The 15,764-nt window shown below is 38.0% G+C and overlaps 1 protein-coding gene across 2 annotated transcripts in view; it reads right to left on the bottom strand.

Moving 5' to 3' along the window:
• KAT6A (lysine acetyltransferase 6A) overlaps positions 1-15,764 on the bottom strand; it is a 110,385-nt gene that overhangs the window by 38,540 nt on the left and 56,081 nt on the right. The window contains exons 4-8 of one of the 2 annotated variants that reach the window (XM_033415397.2): positions 11,948-12,063; positions 11,273-11,354; positions 8,401-8,536; positions 6,752-7,068; positions 4,212-4,330 (exon numbers count right to left, since the gene is read on the bottom strand). In XM_033415397.2, the coding sequence (XP_033271288.2) occupies positions 4,212-4,330; positions 6,752-7,068; positions 8,401-8,536; positions 11,273-11,354; positions 11,948-12,063 (770 nt within the window). The remainder of the gene's footprint in view (positions 1-4,211; positions 4,331-6,751; positions 7,069-8,400; positions 8,537-11,272; positions 11,355-11,947; positions 12,064-15,764) is intronic. The other variant, XM_049704173.1, reaches the window with a different exon arrangement.

The raw sequence follows: 15,764 nt of genomic DNA, 5'->3' as shown, positions 1-15,764 counted from the left end.
CTATATACAAGAGAGATAAACAACAAGGACCTACTGTATAGCATAGGGAACTATATTCAATATCTTATAATAAACCATAATGGAAAAGAATTTTCTAAAAAAAAGCATTCAATGGTTTCCCACTACAGTTACAATAAAAACCCCAATCCTAACTTATGTCATCAGCTTATCTCTTCAGCTTTATCTTTTGTGAATTTTATTCACTGTACTCTAGTTATACTGGCCTTCTTTTAGTTTCTCAAATTTACCAAGATCCTTTATGCCTCAAGACGTTTACACAGGCAGCCCCTATGTCTGGAACATTCTTCTTAACTGTTTTGTGCCTTGCTGACTTTTCCACTCAACCTTTAGGTCCCTGTGTAAATTATCACTGCCCTAAAAGAGGAATCCCAGACACCTGGACCAGGAAGTGTCTACTATAACCTCTCATTGCATTCTTATTTTCTTCCTGTTACTTATCAGTTTGTAATAACAGATTTATTTGTATGATTGTTTACTATCTGTCTCACTCATGAGGCAAAGTTTCATGAAGGCAGAAGCTATGACTTTTTGTTCAGCCTATAGCTCTAGTTCCATGCCGGGCACATGAATTCCAAATGAATGAACCTCATGCAGAAATACCACCATCGTCAGAATTTCAGTGCACTGCCAATGAAAATAAGCACAGATTAGAATTCAAATATCTAGTTATTTCTTTGGTGCCAGATAACGTACATGGACAATCACAAGTTTAATAAAATGCTGGAAGAAACACACAATTAGCCAGATTATTGTCAATACAAATTTATATTGTCTCCACTGGGTCTCAGCAAGGCTCAGCACCCCTTTTAACTCTCTCTAGTCATCTTTCTCTTCACACTCCTATTATTCCAACTCCTGGCCCATTTCTCCCAGCAGAAAATTTCATTTAAACATCCATTCATTAAACAAATATTTACTGAGCCTTTACTATATTCCAGGTACTTGGTATAAAGCAGTGACCAAAAAGAAAGTGCCTGTTCTCAAGGCACTTACATTCTAGAAATAAATATTTACATTCAGGAAGTGATAAGTACTATATAGGACAAGCAAGCAGGTAGGGGGACACAGAGTGATACAGTGGGGATAAATGTACGCTATTTCAGTTTGGGATTTAGGAAGGGCCTCTCTGATGGGTGACAGGAGCAGAGACCTAAACAGAGTGAGCCAACTAGACGTCTGGGCCAGAGGAAGGGCAATCCAGACGGGGAGCAGTAAGTGCAAAGGCTCCAAGGCAGAAGGGTGCCTGGTGTGTCTGAGGAAGAGGAGGAGGCCTGTGGCTGGAGCAGAGCAAACAAGGGCAAGAGTGGGAGGACAACGTGGAAGAGGAGAGCAGGCACAAGGTCATGGTGGGCCTTTTTAAACATTCTAAGCAAGACTGAAAGACACTGGAGGGCTTCTGAGCAGAGGAGTGGTATGTTTCAAAACATTTACTGCGGGCCCTGTATAAAGAATACAGACTAAGGACTGGGGTGAGGAACAGGAGTGGAAGCAAGTAGCTGGGTCTGGAGACGTTACAACAGCCCAAGCAGGTGCCGGCAGCTTAGGCTAAGACAGAGGTGGAAGGGAAAAGAAGGAGTCATATTCTGGATATATTGTGAAGGCAGAACCAACAGGATTTGCTGATGAACTGAATATGTACAGAGCATGAGACAGAAAAAAAATCAAGGACCTCTTTGGGCCTGAGCAAGTAAAAGAACAGAACTACCACTGACTCCTGTTCTCCAATAAAAGGAACCAGGGATTCTTAAGAGAAATGGCTGAATCTACAACTAGAACAACAAGAGCCTAGGATATACTGCTGTGGCCAAAAGTAAATATGAATATGGACTGTACAAATATCGAATCATTTTGTTGTACACCTGAAACTAATACAATGTTATATGTCAATTATACCTCAATTTTAAAAATCAAATGAATAAACTGGAGAAAGTAACACACACACAAAAACCAAAGTTAAGGGTGAGGTGGAAATTAAAATCACAATAAATGTTCTCAATCTGTGTGGGGGGAAAAATGACAGAGACACGTCAGAATGACACAGGGGCTGGCTTGAGGTTCCCCCTGCCCAAATCTGGAACAATCTGAGCATCAAAATAAATATCAATAGCAACAAATGATAAGATAACTCATAAAATAAGAATCTACAAGTCATAGATAGATAGATAGACATATGGATGGAGGGATGGATGGAGGGATAGACAGACTGATAGACAGGAAGAAGGAAAAGCTCTTCCTTACAGCAGTACGCCAATTAATAAACATAAAATAAATGATGGAATTAGAAAATCATCTAATTCCATCTAAAGCAACCTGCAAAGTCTAGCGGGTAAAATTTGATAAGAAACAGGATATTTACAGAAAGTGTATTCCCACAAGATACATATTAATAATTACAGAGGGCAAATGATTTCACAGGGAAGAAACAAGGCACGATACCACTGTAACCAAGTGATCAAGTTAACATCACTTGTAACAGGACGAACACCTACTACGTGCCTCCTGGTATGACACACTGACGAGGACACGTCACCTCTGTAAGACGTTTAACAAAATAAATGACCTGCACACGTCAAAAATGTCGAGGGCGTGAAAGATAAAGACTGAGAAACTGTTTCAGGTTAAAGGAGACTAAGGAGACACAACAAATAAACGAAACACATGATCCTAGACTGGACAGTGGACCAGGACATGGCTTATTTTTCCTTTTGCTATAAAGAACATTAGCGGTACAGCTGGTGAAATTTGATTAAAATCTCCAGATTAGGTAACATGCTTCATTGGTGTTAAATTCCTGATGCGATGACTGTACTGTGGTCAAGTATAAGAACGTCCTTGTTTTTAGGAAATACACACAAATAAGCAGGAATAAAAGGCATTAGCATATGTCTGCAACTTATTCAGGGGAAAAAAAAGGTTCTTAAAAAGTGAAGAACTCCTTTGAATTCCCACTGAACATCATGTAACTTTCTACTACAGTACCTATAACACTTTTTTTTTTTTTTTTTTACTTATTGTCCGGAAAAGAATATGCCTTCAGAGGTTAAGCAACTTGCCTGAAGTAGAAGTAGTAAATGACAGACCAAGGCTTGACCTCAGATCTACCTGACTCAAAGCCATACCTGGTTAAATCATAAGACGGTGAAATGCCGAGTAAATGTTTGCTGAATATTTATACTGTTGTCTTTATTTTTCAAAAATACTCTACATAAACAGTCTATTCACTAATGGGTCTCTTAATCCAAAGAGTTTCACCTATGCAACAGGAATCCCCAGCATCAGCCTCATAAATTCTTAATTTCAAGAAAAGAGACAGAACTCAACTTGGCTTACACAGTGAGTTGGTGGCAAAGGAGGAAAAGACAAAAGATAAATAAACACAATCCAAAGGAGCCTTTATGATCTACCCCTGCACTCTTCCAATCTGTTCTTCTGCCATTATCTACACCCTATGTTCGTCACATTTCCCCCCATTTTCAAATCTTCACACTTCTGTTCCTTCTAATTATACGGGACCCCATTCCTTGTCATCCTGATAAACTCCTATACATTCTTAAGACCACCTCAAGTATTATTTCCCCTCAATGAATCCTCCTCTGACCTCCCCAGAGAGAAAGAAGTACATACTTGCCTCCCATACTCCCCAAATTCCATGTATTCTATAATTAAACTTTCACATTAAGGAAATTACCTATTTACAAGTCTCTCCTGGCTAGAGAAGGAATCCTGTCATTTACCTTGGCATCTCTAGCATCTGGCACATAAGTAGGTTCTGTGTCTGTACATTTGTATCTTGCTATGTGTTAACAAAGGATTAAGGCAGAAGCATTTAATAAATATTTCCTGAATATTTCCTGAATTAATGAATATGTGTTTTATCACTTGAGAGAGGCTTGGTTTTTGTTTGTTGGTAAAATCCTAAACTCTTCTTCATACATAAGACAGAAAATATTGATAAATAAACCAAGCTCATTTGATACTGGTAGTCAAAGCAATGTGTTTATCTGCAAAACCAAAGCAGTTATCATGGGTTTGAAAAGAACACCAGCAAACTATGCACACGCACAAACCACATCTATTTGCAGATCAGATGGATAAATAAATTGCTATTACTGCTTTACCCACAATATAATTAATCCTCTGTTTCTCATCCATGAACAAACTGTTTGTCCCATCTGAATATTCAACTTTACCTGCAGTGCTTGTTCTTGGATATCACGAAATAATTCCATATCTTTCTCAGTCATGATTTCCTGGCTCCCAAAAAGCCGTTCCTCACTTTCTTGTTTGCCGTCCCAGCCATCCTGATTGTCTGCACATTAAGAAAGGGCTCACGTTATTAATGCTACCTTCAGTTTAGTACATGAACTAGAACAAATTTCAAAAGTCTTAATATTATTTATATAAAAGAGAAGAGGATAACATTAAACTGACTCCCAGAAAGATACTAGTCAATAAACAATATGTACATATTATATCTTGCCTTATAATGAAAACCCTGAATTGACTTAAAGCTGCTTAAAAATACTAGCTAAATAACTAAACTTAAACTTCATTAAAAGAGATTATATTTCAGTATATACATACATACATATAAAAGTAGAACAGGGAAAAGGTCTAAGAAGTATGAAGTCTATTTTGAAATAACATGAATATAAAAATTTTAATATGAGTTTAACATGTCAACATGCAAATATTGCTTCTTCATTCTTTGGTAGTATGGATGAAGTTTATGTTATAGCAAGACATAATTTTTATCACTTCAGAGCAAAACAAGGAAATTTTGCTCCTTTTAAAATGCTCAATGATTCCACAATCTTCATAAGGCCAATACATTCTTATCTCAACAAAAAGATGTATTTCAAATAGCTACTTTAACTGATGCCAAGTACTACCAACTCCCCTCACATTCTGGGTACCCTTTTAAAGCACAAACTCCAAAGCCTGAGTATCACAGGTGGTAATCCTCTGGGTAAGTATGACAAATTATAATAAGCATACACTAAATGATGCACCTTCCTCAAATGGGTAAAGAAATGAGTGAAAGGAGCATTGAGGGATTAAGTAGATCACTATCCTTTGCATTTGAAGATGACACTGATGTGGTCTCACTTCCTCTCTGTATGAGTATGACTGAAAAAACCCCATTAGTGACAGACAGTTCTCTTTTAAAAATCAATTGCACATACAGTTACTCATTTAGTGTAAGAAGAAGAAGGACAAGGACTCACTCTTGACAATATTCCTAAACTGAAAAATACATATCTAATCTGAAGATATTCTGTGCCTTTAATGCCCCCTAGTGCATGACACAGACGATGCAGGCACAGATCTAGCACAGTATTCCGTAGCATTGTGTCAGATGGTGCAGATTGCTTCTTACACTCTACAATTCATAAAGAAAATGACAGAGCCAATTAAAGCAAAAGCTCATACCAATGCCTAAAGCTCAATACTGGTTCTCCATACACTTTATACATTTGCTCTAATAATTTCTAACACTTTCCAGTAGATTCTTCTAATAATCCACCACCAGTGAAATGGTTAATTCAAAAATGTCTTTTATCACGATCTGCTTTAAGAGATTCCTTCCTAAATCCAACCTAAATGGCTTGCATATTTTCTTAGATAAATGTACTCAGAGTGGAGCTTATCTACAGTCTACATGGCTGATAAAGACATGAAAAGTACTTAAATGCTTAAACTGTAGTTAGTTGATTGCCACTCAGGTGAAAAGCCAATCAATACAGCATAAAAGGGGGGACCTGACAAGGATGAGGATTTTTCTCTCCTGCAGTGGACCAATCAATCATTGATATAAGCAGGAATGATGAAGAAGTGAATACAATCACCAATGGGACACTGCGGGGAAGGAAATAAAAGTTAAGGAAGTCCTTGCAGCACATGAGACACTACAGATTCGGCCCTGTGATCCAAGAGCCCTTTCTAACTTTCTTCACAGGTTAGGCTCTCGCAACTCAATAAGACCAGCTCTAATTATCTGGACAGCTCATCAAAATGTTCTCCTCTGACTTGAATTATCTGCTATACTTTTAACTCTTCTCCACAGATGTTTTCTACTTTGAAAACTAGGGACCTGAGCCTGACACATAAGCAAATGGTGTGAAGCTGTGGTTCTCTTTCTCTCTTTTTAAGTATACTCCATGAAAAATTACAACTGTATTTGCCAAGATCTGAAGTAGAAAAATCAATGACCTCATCATATTTGCATATAATTTGGTCTTTCACTTATGCTCATATCATCAGCATTTTATTGGGTTGGCCCAAAACTTCGTTCAGGCTTGGAAAAACCCAAACGAACTTCTGGGCCAACTCAATATTTACCTATACTCTGCAATTTCCTTCCAGGAATAAAGTAAGCATCTTGATGTTCATCACATCATTTATTTTGTAATTTATGAAATATTACATAAAGTTATCCTTGAGTCAAGGCTATACACCAAATTTCTGTAGGCAGATTCTTTGTGGTTCCACCCAAAAAGCATCTTCTTTTGTCTAAAACTCCTACTTGCCCATTCTCCAACTTCATCTCTAGCCTCTAAGTTCCTGCCACAGTTATCACCTGAGTATCACCTACATACATATCTTTAGCACATTCTTATAGTCCAAGACCAATTTTTAATAATCAAATATCAATCTACTCCAGATAACTATTGTTATTCCAAATAACACACTTCGGAACACTTTTTGTCTCTAAGTGAACAGCTTTTACCTGTGGGCCAATCTGAAGTGCTTGATTTTCTGTTGCCCTTTTTCCTGACTCTATATTGCTCAGAGTAGTCCACCACCTCCCCTCGAGGTTTCCGCCCATCAGGGGAAGGGGTAAAGAATTTGGTAAGGCCATCGATGAGCCCTTTGGTTTTCTTATTGAACTTCAAGGGGACGCTGCCATCTCTGCAGAAGTCCAAGCCATCTATTTGCTCTAGATATCCGTCTTCTGATGACGACGCTGACTGGCTGGAGAGAGTGATTTTACGTTTCCGACCCCTTCCAGGGCCTGTTCGAACTTTGCTGAAGGGACCTTTTGACCTAAAGAATCAGACAGGGAAAAGGGAAACTATTAAAAAGAAATCTTTATATGGTTTCTATTTAATATATAACACACAGTAAATAACCTAAAACTATATTTTAAAAATCTATATTGTTAAGAATATTCCATAAACTGTAAATATTATATGACTAAAAAGTAATGTTATTAGAAACATCTATTTCTGGGAAGCCTTTTCATTTTATAGAGAAAAGAATCCTAGGCCAGGAGTCAGAGGGCATATCTGAGTCATAAGTCTGCCACTTACTAGCTGCACATCTTGGACAAATCACATTCTCTTTAAACAACAGTGTCTTCATCTATACAATGAGAGTTGTACCAGAGAAAAACTAAGACCTTTCCAGGTATGAAGTCCAAGGATCTCTGCACCAACTCAGAGTTATACTCTTACCTCTAAACATAAGGATGGGTTACTCTCTGCAAGTCAGGAATCAAAAGATCTTTTTACAGGAAAGTTAAAGCTTGATTTAAGATTTAAAATATGAACTACAATACTGGTTCTATGTATTTCAAGCTGCTAATGCCCACTCATTTCAGCTATACCACCTTCGTCTTAAGTGTACAAAGGGTGGGTAAATTCTGTGAGAGGTTGACAGGCCTAAAGATAGTTTACATATCATCAAAGGTGAATTACTGTAAAGATACTCCAAAGAAAAGAGAAAATTAGCTACTTAATCTTGCCCCACCTCCTCCAAACCTAGCCCAGTTTTCTAGTCCACAAGAGATAATTATATCCCTGATTTCTGCTAACAGATGAAAATTCACATTATTTTACTTCAGGACACAGAAATGGGATGTAGCTATGACCTCAATAGGAGAAGCTATCCAGCAATCTGTACATATGACAGAAATAAACTACTGAGATTACATCAAGAGAAGAATCTGTGAAATGCTTCCATAACGTAATTTTTTCTTCCTTGTTTTTTAGGTAAAAGCAGCAATTTAAGGTAACGGTTTAGAGCCAGACCTTGGGGCCAGCCTACTGGGGTTTTAACCTCAGTTGAACACTTACTATAAACTATGCAAGTTAATCGTTCTAGACTGCAGTTTCCTCCTTCGAAAAAGGAGAGTACCAGCAGTACCTACTTCACTGGGCTGGTGGGAGAATTAAATGATTTAACACATGTCAAGCACTTAGAACAGTGAGTGCCTTGGTACTTCATTAAGGGCTCAGTAAGAGTTAGCCATTATTATTACATAAAAGTGGCAGCTGTGACAACTGCGTGTCTTTTCGCAGAGCAAACAAGTGAATCCTGTGCTACAGAGAAGACCCTACGCTCTTCTCCCCTCACCTTGCCACAAGTACAACTTACACCGTGTTTTGTTTCTTTAACCTGTTTTTTGGACGTCCTATTGGATTAGCATAGCGCCGTTTTATCTGTGCCGCCTTCTTCTGTAGAAGTTTTCGTCCTTTTTTCCTAGGTCGACATATCTGACATATCCACATGCCTATAAAGAAAGAAAATTCCACATAAAAGCATAATGGACATAAATACAATGAAAGAGTTCAGATACTCTAAGCCAGGAGTTCTTAACCTCTTTCAGGTCAAGGACTCTCATTTGAAAATCTGATAAAAGCCCCCCAGAAAAATAAACATGAAAACATACACACACAAAATTCTACAAACAACTGGAAGAGACTCACAAATATCCTGAAGGCCACACATGGCTGAAGTCCACTCATCCATCCTCACTTTATACCCAGAACCCACATACGGGCTTCTAATTACTGTTCTGCAAGAAAAGAAGCCAGGTTCCCATAGAGGAATGGCTGAGTCCAGGACTGGAGCTGGGAAAATACAAGATAACCTGGAACAGCTTGTGGTGCCAGGAAATAAAGAAGAGCTCAACAGATGATGAAGGCATGTGAAAAGGACCCAGAAGCCAACGTGAAGGAACTCCCAACAGCCAGATCTGGGTCAATTCAGAAAAAAAGGAATAATCACAGCAATGGACTATAAGCCATAGAATAAAATAAATATCCATGAGTCCATAATGATTTGAATAGCTGAATAAATAAATAAGTGGGAGAAAGGGATCACTCTTACTTTTTTTTTTTTGGGTGGGTTTTGTTGTTTTTACATGTCCATTTATTAAACAAGAACTCCTTCATGACAATTTAATACAGTATTTATTAACAATTACTGTTGAGAAAATTATTTCCCCCTACATACAAAAATACAGATTTGAACACTATGAAAACAATCAGGACAAGTACCGTGAAAAACTGGTTCTTCAAAAGAAATAAAGGGGTAAAACTGAGGGTAGCACGAGGCTTTGTCTGCTGCCAGGGACAAACCAACAGGAGCAAAGGCTTTGGGGTCCCCAAGCCACTCCAAATGGATGGAGTCAAACCTGGGAGCCCGTGGGAGCCAGGTGGTGCCCACCCCAGGGCATCCATATCGGCTTCAGAAGCCAGGATGGGAGCTCTGACAGCAAAAACCAAAGTCTGCCAAACAGGCATCACCTCAGATCATCCCACAGCTGGGGATCACTCTTTCTTATAGCAGAATTGCAGTTAGTAAATGTAGAAGAAATGATGGAAATAGAAAACTCATCACTATGTACACAAACACCACAGTAAAAAGAGGTGCATGCACGAATCAATGACTGATGCTAAAGGAGATACAAAGCAGAAAAGGAGTAACTTTAAGGTGTCTGTCAAGTTTCTCCATTATAATCATGTGATCCAAGTTAACACCACTAGTAATAAGACACACCAGTATAATATACCCCTGTTATGATACACTAAGAGGGCACAACATCACTTCTCTAGTATTCTTGTCAAACTGCATAGCCTCAATCTAATCACGATAAAGCAAGAGACAAACCCAAAATGAAGGACTTTCTACAATATACTTGGCCAGTATTCTTCAAAAGTGTCAAGGTCAGGAAAGACAAAATCTGAGGAACTGACTGGAAGAGAGTAAGGAAATATGACAACTAAATGTAATGTGACATCCTGGATTGGATTCTCAGGACCAGAAATTCAAATAAGGTCTGTAGATTAATCACATCAGATCAATGTTAGTTTCCTGGTTTCAATAACTGTAAGCTGTTAACATTAGGGGAAGCTGAGTAAAGGGTACAATGAGAACTCTCTATACTATTTGTACTACGTTTCTGTAAATCTGAAATTATTTCAAAATAAAATGTTGCCTGCTTTAAGCTTCCATAAAACTTCTTTTGTAGGCATTAAATACACAGGAATGAAGTCCTAAGAAAATCTTTACTATCTTGAAGGATTCTCAGAAGGCCTTTTGTCCACATTTCAAGTAAATGGAAGAGGTAGGAAATGGGGGATACTTATTCTTCCAATACATGTAAGTGTAGGCTCTTCAAAAGGTGACAATCAATAGTGGCACAGAGGGACTCAAGTAAAATCCTAAAGTGGAATAACTTGGCTGTAACTAAGGTTGAGTCCCTTTCCATCAACAGGAAAAAGTTCTTCAAACAGACACATCAAGTATCCCATAAGCGTTTTACTTAAGAAACCTATAAATCACAAAATCCGAGTTGAGAATGGAATTTATGGTAAGACAAAGCAGGGAAGGCTAATGATTTTTTTTTTTTTTTAAGAAACTATAAGCATAGGATAATATGGAAATCCAACCAACAGGCAACTGTATCCCAACTAAATACCTTTCAAGGAACAGGAGTCAAAAGAATAGAATAACATTATTAAGCTGTATTCTTCTGATTTGGGCACCTGTTTGTTTGCAAAATGTTATAAAATTTTTAAGGTTTTCGATAAATCAGAGGCCCTAATAGCTTTAGGCCCCTCAAAAGTGATGAGCTGTGATATAATCAACATGACCTAATACAATTTCACTTCTTCCTTTCAAGAAATAGATATTTCAAACTATTACATAAGGAGGCAAGTATTTTGCCCTCTAGCTATAGAGCTGGCAAAAAATTATAAATGAACACCTTCACCCTCCATGGATACTTAAATAATGAAAACAGAGGAAACTAATAATAAATCCACACCACATAAGAATGTTAGGATGCCTAAACAGAAAGACTATCCCCACCTTTAAGGTGACTGCCCACTCTCTTCCTACTTATACAACACCAAACAGAAAGATGCAAACTATTCTCTCATCCTAACAAAGCAGATTAAAAAGCGCTTTCACTAACCTGCCCTTTTATATTGCCAGACTGATTTCAGAAAGTATGTCTTACCTTTTGGCATCCGGGTGAGTGGCGGATCACAACACTCCATGTGAAAACCTCGGTCACAGGAATCACAAAAGAGCATGTTATCCTAAAGGAGAGAAAGAACAGTTCGGTTCAACCTTGTGAAACATGTCAGGATCATGACTTCATGAAACCTAGGAAGCTCCTTTCCGTAAAGAAGATGAGTTACCATAATAATGAAAGTTCCCTTAATTTGTATTAGTTGAGTAAACGGACAGCCTGAGTTAGCAAAAAGTTTTGCTTCATCCATCTTTAATAAAGAACTAAAGTTTCATTATTTTTAAGTTTATCCAGTAGCCAGATACAAGCTAACTTTGGTCTGTTTTAATAAAAGAAGAGAAATGGATGACTGTAATTAATATAACTGACCATCCCTAAATGAATACCTCCATATTACTCAAACAAATTTCACGAGTATTTCTTTAAAGTAGCTAGTCTCTCTGCAAACATACAATTAAGGTGCTTTAGAAACTACCTAGATATCATCCAAGTGTCAATGAGCAACTATTCTAAACTAATGATGGAGCTACTGAAGGAGCTACTGTTCTAAATTCTGCTGGACCAAGTGACTGAAAATAACCAACCAAACTTAGAGGAAAATGCCAGTTGTACATTCTACTTATAAATGAAATATTCACATTGGAAGACGAAGATACTCACTGCATTTTTGCCTTGATCTCGACAGGAGCTGCACGTTTTACACTCGATGCACTGCCACCGTAAGGCCTTCACTCTAACCGTTAGCTCAGGGGAAAACTTTAAACAGGATGGATGACCTAATAAGGGGAAAGTTCGCAAACAAAACAATGAAGAATCATTTTGTAACTGTATTAAAGGAATGAGGTAGAAAAAGGCAATTTTCTTAAACCAAAACATCAAGGAAAACAAGAAGCCCCTGGAAGCTTGCCACACACGCCTCATCAGGACTGGGCACTCAATTCAGTTTTATGCGTGCTAAATACATCATCCTCCCCAATTTGAAAATAAAAGCTTGACAAACTCCAAACTTTTATTAAGCCCGCATTAATGAAAGCACTATGTGTGTACACATGCTCCCATGCATATGAATACAAAACATACCTGGGCCATTTCTGGAAGAGTAACACAAAAACTGTTTACAACTGTAACATCCTAGGATATAGAGCTATGAATATTTTGCAGGAAAAGGATTTTACATTTTACTTTATACCCTTCTGTGCTCTCATTTTTAAAACAATAACATGAGTTACTTTTATAACTAAAAAATATATTTTTTAAATGCCATCATTTAAAAGTGAGTTATGGGGCTTCCCTGGTGGCGCAGTGGTTGAGAGTCAGCCTGCCGATGCAGGGGACGCAGGTTCGTGCTCTGGTCCGGGAAGATCCCACATGCCGTGGAGCAGCTGGGCCCGTGAGCCATGGCCGCTGAGTCTGCGCGTCCGGAGACTGTGCTCCGCAACGAGCGAGACCACAACAGTGGGAGGCCCAGGTACCACAAAAAATAAATAAATAAATAAATAAATGTGAGTTATGTGCTCATGATTTAAGGCACTCAAGCTAAAATTAAAACCTAAGCAATATTTCTATTGTGATCAAAATTAATAGTAACAGAAAAAAATGTTTCCTCTCACGAAAATTAGTATCAGTTTGATTCTCAAAAACTTAGGGTAGCCAATTTGCTCTTAACTCTGAAAAGATTTATCCTTTCCTCTAAAAATTCGTTATGTTTTTCTTCAGTGAGAGAAAGTGTTGGTTAAATTATCTTCTCTCCTCTCTCTTCTATCCCTAAATAATTTTCTCTTTTAAGAGATGATAAGAAATTTATCATCAAAACATCACTAACATCCAAGGAAAATGGAAGAGGTGTAAAAACCTCACCCATAATCTCATCATCCTACAATAGCCATTTTCGTGTCCTACTCTTCCTTTGTAAACTAACTAAAGCCCTTGCATGGTTTTAATTATAGAATATATACGGCTTTGATTTGCTTTTCTTCATTATTTTATTCAAGCAAACTTTATATTTACATTCCTTAAACTGATTATATTCCACTGACTTGACACACTATAACCTACCTGACCATTTCCCTGTTGCAAATATTTAGACAATTACCCGTAACACTTATTAGATCACTAAAGTGAATTATTTCATGATGACAGATTCTTTCCTTCTTTTAAGTTAATTCCTGAGAATAAATTCCTGAAAGAGGAGTTGGTGAGATGAAATAAACATTGCTATAGCTTGAGAGGTAGACTTGCTCTGCCAAAACATGCTTCAAGTCCTATGATATAATACCCAGTGCCACCAGCAAAGCACAAATACTTCACCACAATTTTATCAGCTCCAGTTTGGGCTCTCTTATCTTTCGAGCTCTATAAAAGCTATAAAGTAACACTTCGCTGCTGCTTTGGTGTGCGCTCCTATTATTATTTGGGTAGAACGTTTTTCACACGCTCAACTCTTAAATTTCTCTCGTGTGAACTGCCTATTCATAGGCTCTGCCCCCAGACTTCACGTTTAGAATGTAAGCACGCGCTCTATACTTTAGAGCTTTTGGCCCCTTGCCATATTTAATGCAATTATTTTTCTCAAACAATTCTTGCTTTTAAAAATTTGGGGTATTTTAGTTCTCAATTTGAAAAATACCAAATTTCGTATACTTGACCATGTCCATACTTTCTTCCTTGGTTATTCTGATAGCCAAGCTCCAAGCAGCCCTCCTGGCAACACCACCAGTTCACGCCCTTGTGTAGTTCTCTCCCACACCAAACAGAATACTGCTGAGATGACAGCATGACTTCTAAGGTAAGTATAAGACATGCTGCCAATTCCACCTTGCTCTTTCTCTCAGATACCTGCTTGGGGGAATCAGCCGCCACCTGTGGACACTCATGCAGCCCTATGGGAAGGTCCACAGGGCAAAGAGCTGAGGCTTCCTGTCAACAGGCAGCATTAACTTGCCAGCCAGGTAAATGAGTCACCATGAAAGCCTTCAGATGACACAAGCACAGGACCTGCAATCTTAATTGCAACCTCATGAAAGATCCCAAATCAAAACCACCCAGATAAGCCACTCCCTAATTCCTGACCCAAAGAAACAACGTGAAATAAACACTGTTTGTTGTTGCTTTTAGCTGCTAAGTTTTGTAGTAATTTATTTCTATAGCAATGGTAACTAATAGTTATTTATCTTACTAGTTCTTTAAAAGTCCCCTCTATAGTAAGATTTTCAAAGTACGCTCTTCCCTATCTTACAGAAACTCCGAGACCACCTCAAATATAATGCTTCTTGGAAGGCAGGGCTACAACACAACCCTCTCCCTGCTCCCATTTCATTCCTACCTCACCTAAAGCAGATTCATTTTTATCTGTTTTATATATTTGAGTTCTCATAAGATTTCTGAAGGGTTCCATTACTAAAATAGTTTGGAAATCACTATATTTTTGTCTAACCTTTTATGATTTTATGGTTTATATTAACTGTGAAACCACCCAGAATTCATTTTGGTTTGTGGTATTATGCTGGATATGGTCACCACTACTCAAGATCTCTTCCCACCTCCTTCTAATGCCTTCTATACATAAAAACCGAAAAGCTGAAGACTATACTTCCCAGACTCTCTTGCAGTTAGGCTCTAGATACAAATTAAATTCTACCAATGGGATGTGTTTGAGTGATTTCTGAAAGGCAGTAATGAAGCAAAGACCATCTTCTTCCTGATACTGTTTTCTAATGAAAAGTTATGAAAACGCCAGTGTCTACTCTCCACCTTCATAGCTATCCAGAAGCAGTTGTGACGATGGCCGAATTCAGTATTTCAGCACCAGCTACAGAACTCAACGGTTCTGCAGTACTTCCCACTTCCACCTCTTCCAGATGGAGGCAGATGCAGTGGCTCCCTGGTGGGCCAGTTCTGCAACGTCCCAGGAATCAGTCCTTGAGGCCCAGTCCAGAGCTTGCCTCTTCAGCCCTTCCAACGATCTCACAAAAACCTGATTCTAGTATTAAATTCCTCTCCCGTTGAAGTATGTAGTGTGTTTTCTGCTTTCTGGACTAAATCCTATTTGTCACTGGTATAAAACACTGACTATTAAGCCAATGAGTAAAGATACTGCAAAGCCTCTTAAGTTCTTAAAATGCAGACCAAGACTATCTCTGGAATTGACAAATTAGGAGACTCTTTGCAAAACCTTTTTTAGAGCCCAGAGTTTCACACAGCTCACTAAATTGCAGTGTCAACGCTCTATTTCCCAATGTGACATATGTAAGTTTCTATCAAGAAAAACAAATCTGTTATCATCCTGGTTCTATTCATGAAGCCTGAGGCATAAATCAAGAAAGATAAGTAATGATTATTAAAGAAACCAGCAATAACTTCTAACTGATTGCTGTGATTTGAACAGATGTTTGATAGTGAAATATAAAGATCAACAGAGAAAAATAAGTCTATGGAAAGCTTTTTATAAAAACAACAATAACAGCTGAGGCCTGATTTA

This window comes from Orcinus orca, chromosome 21 (genome assembly GCF_937001465.1).
Source record: "Orcinus orca chromosome 21, mOrcOrc1.1, whole genome shotgun sequence".
Classification (NCBI taxonomy): domain Eukaryota; kingdom Metazoa; phylum Chordata; class Mammalia; order Artiodactyla; family Delphinidae; genus Orcinus; species Orcinus orca.
This window is presented reverse-complemented; position numbering and strand designations above follow the sequence as displayed.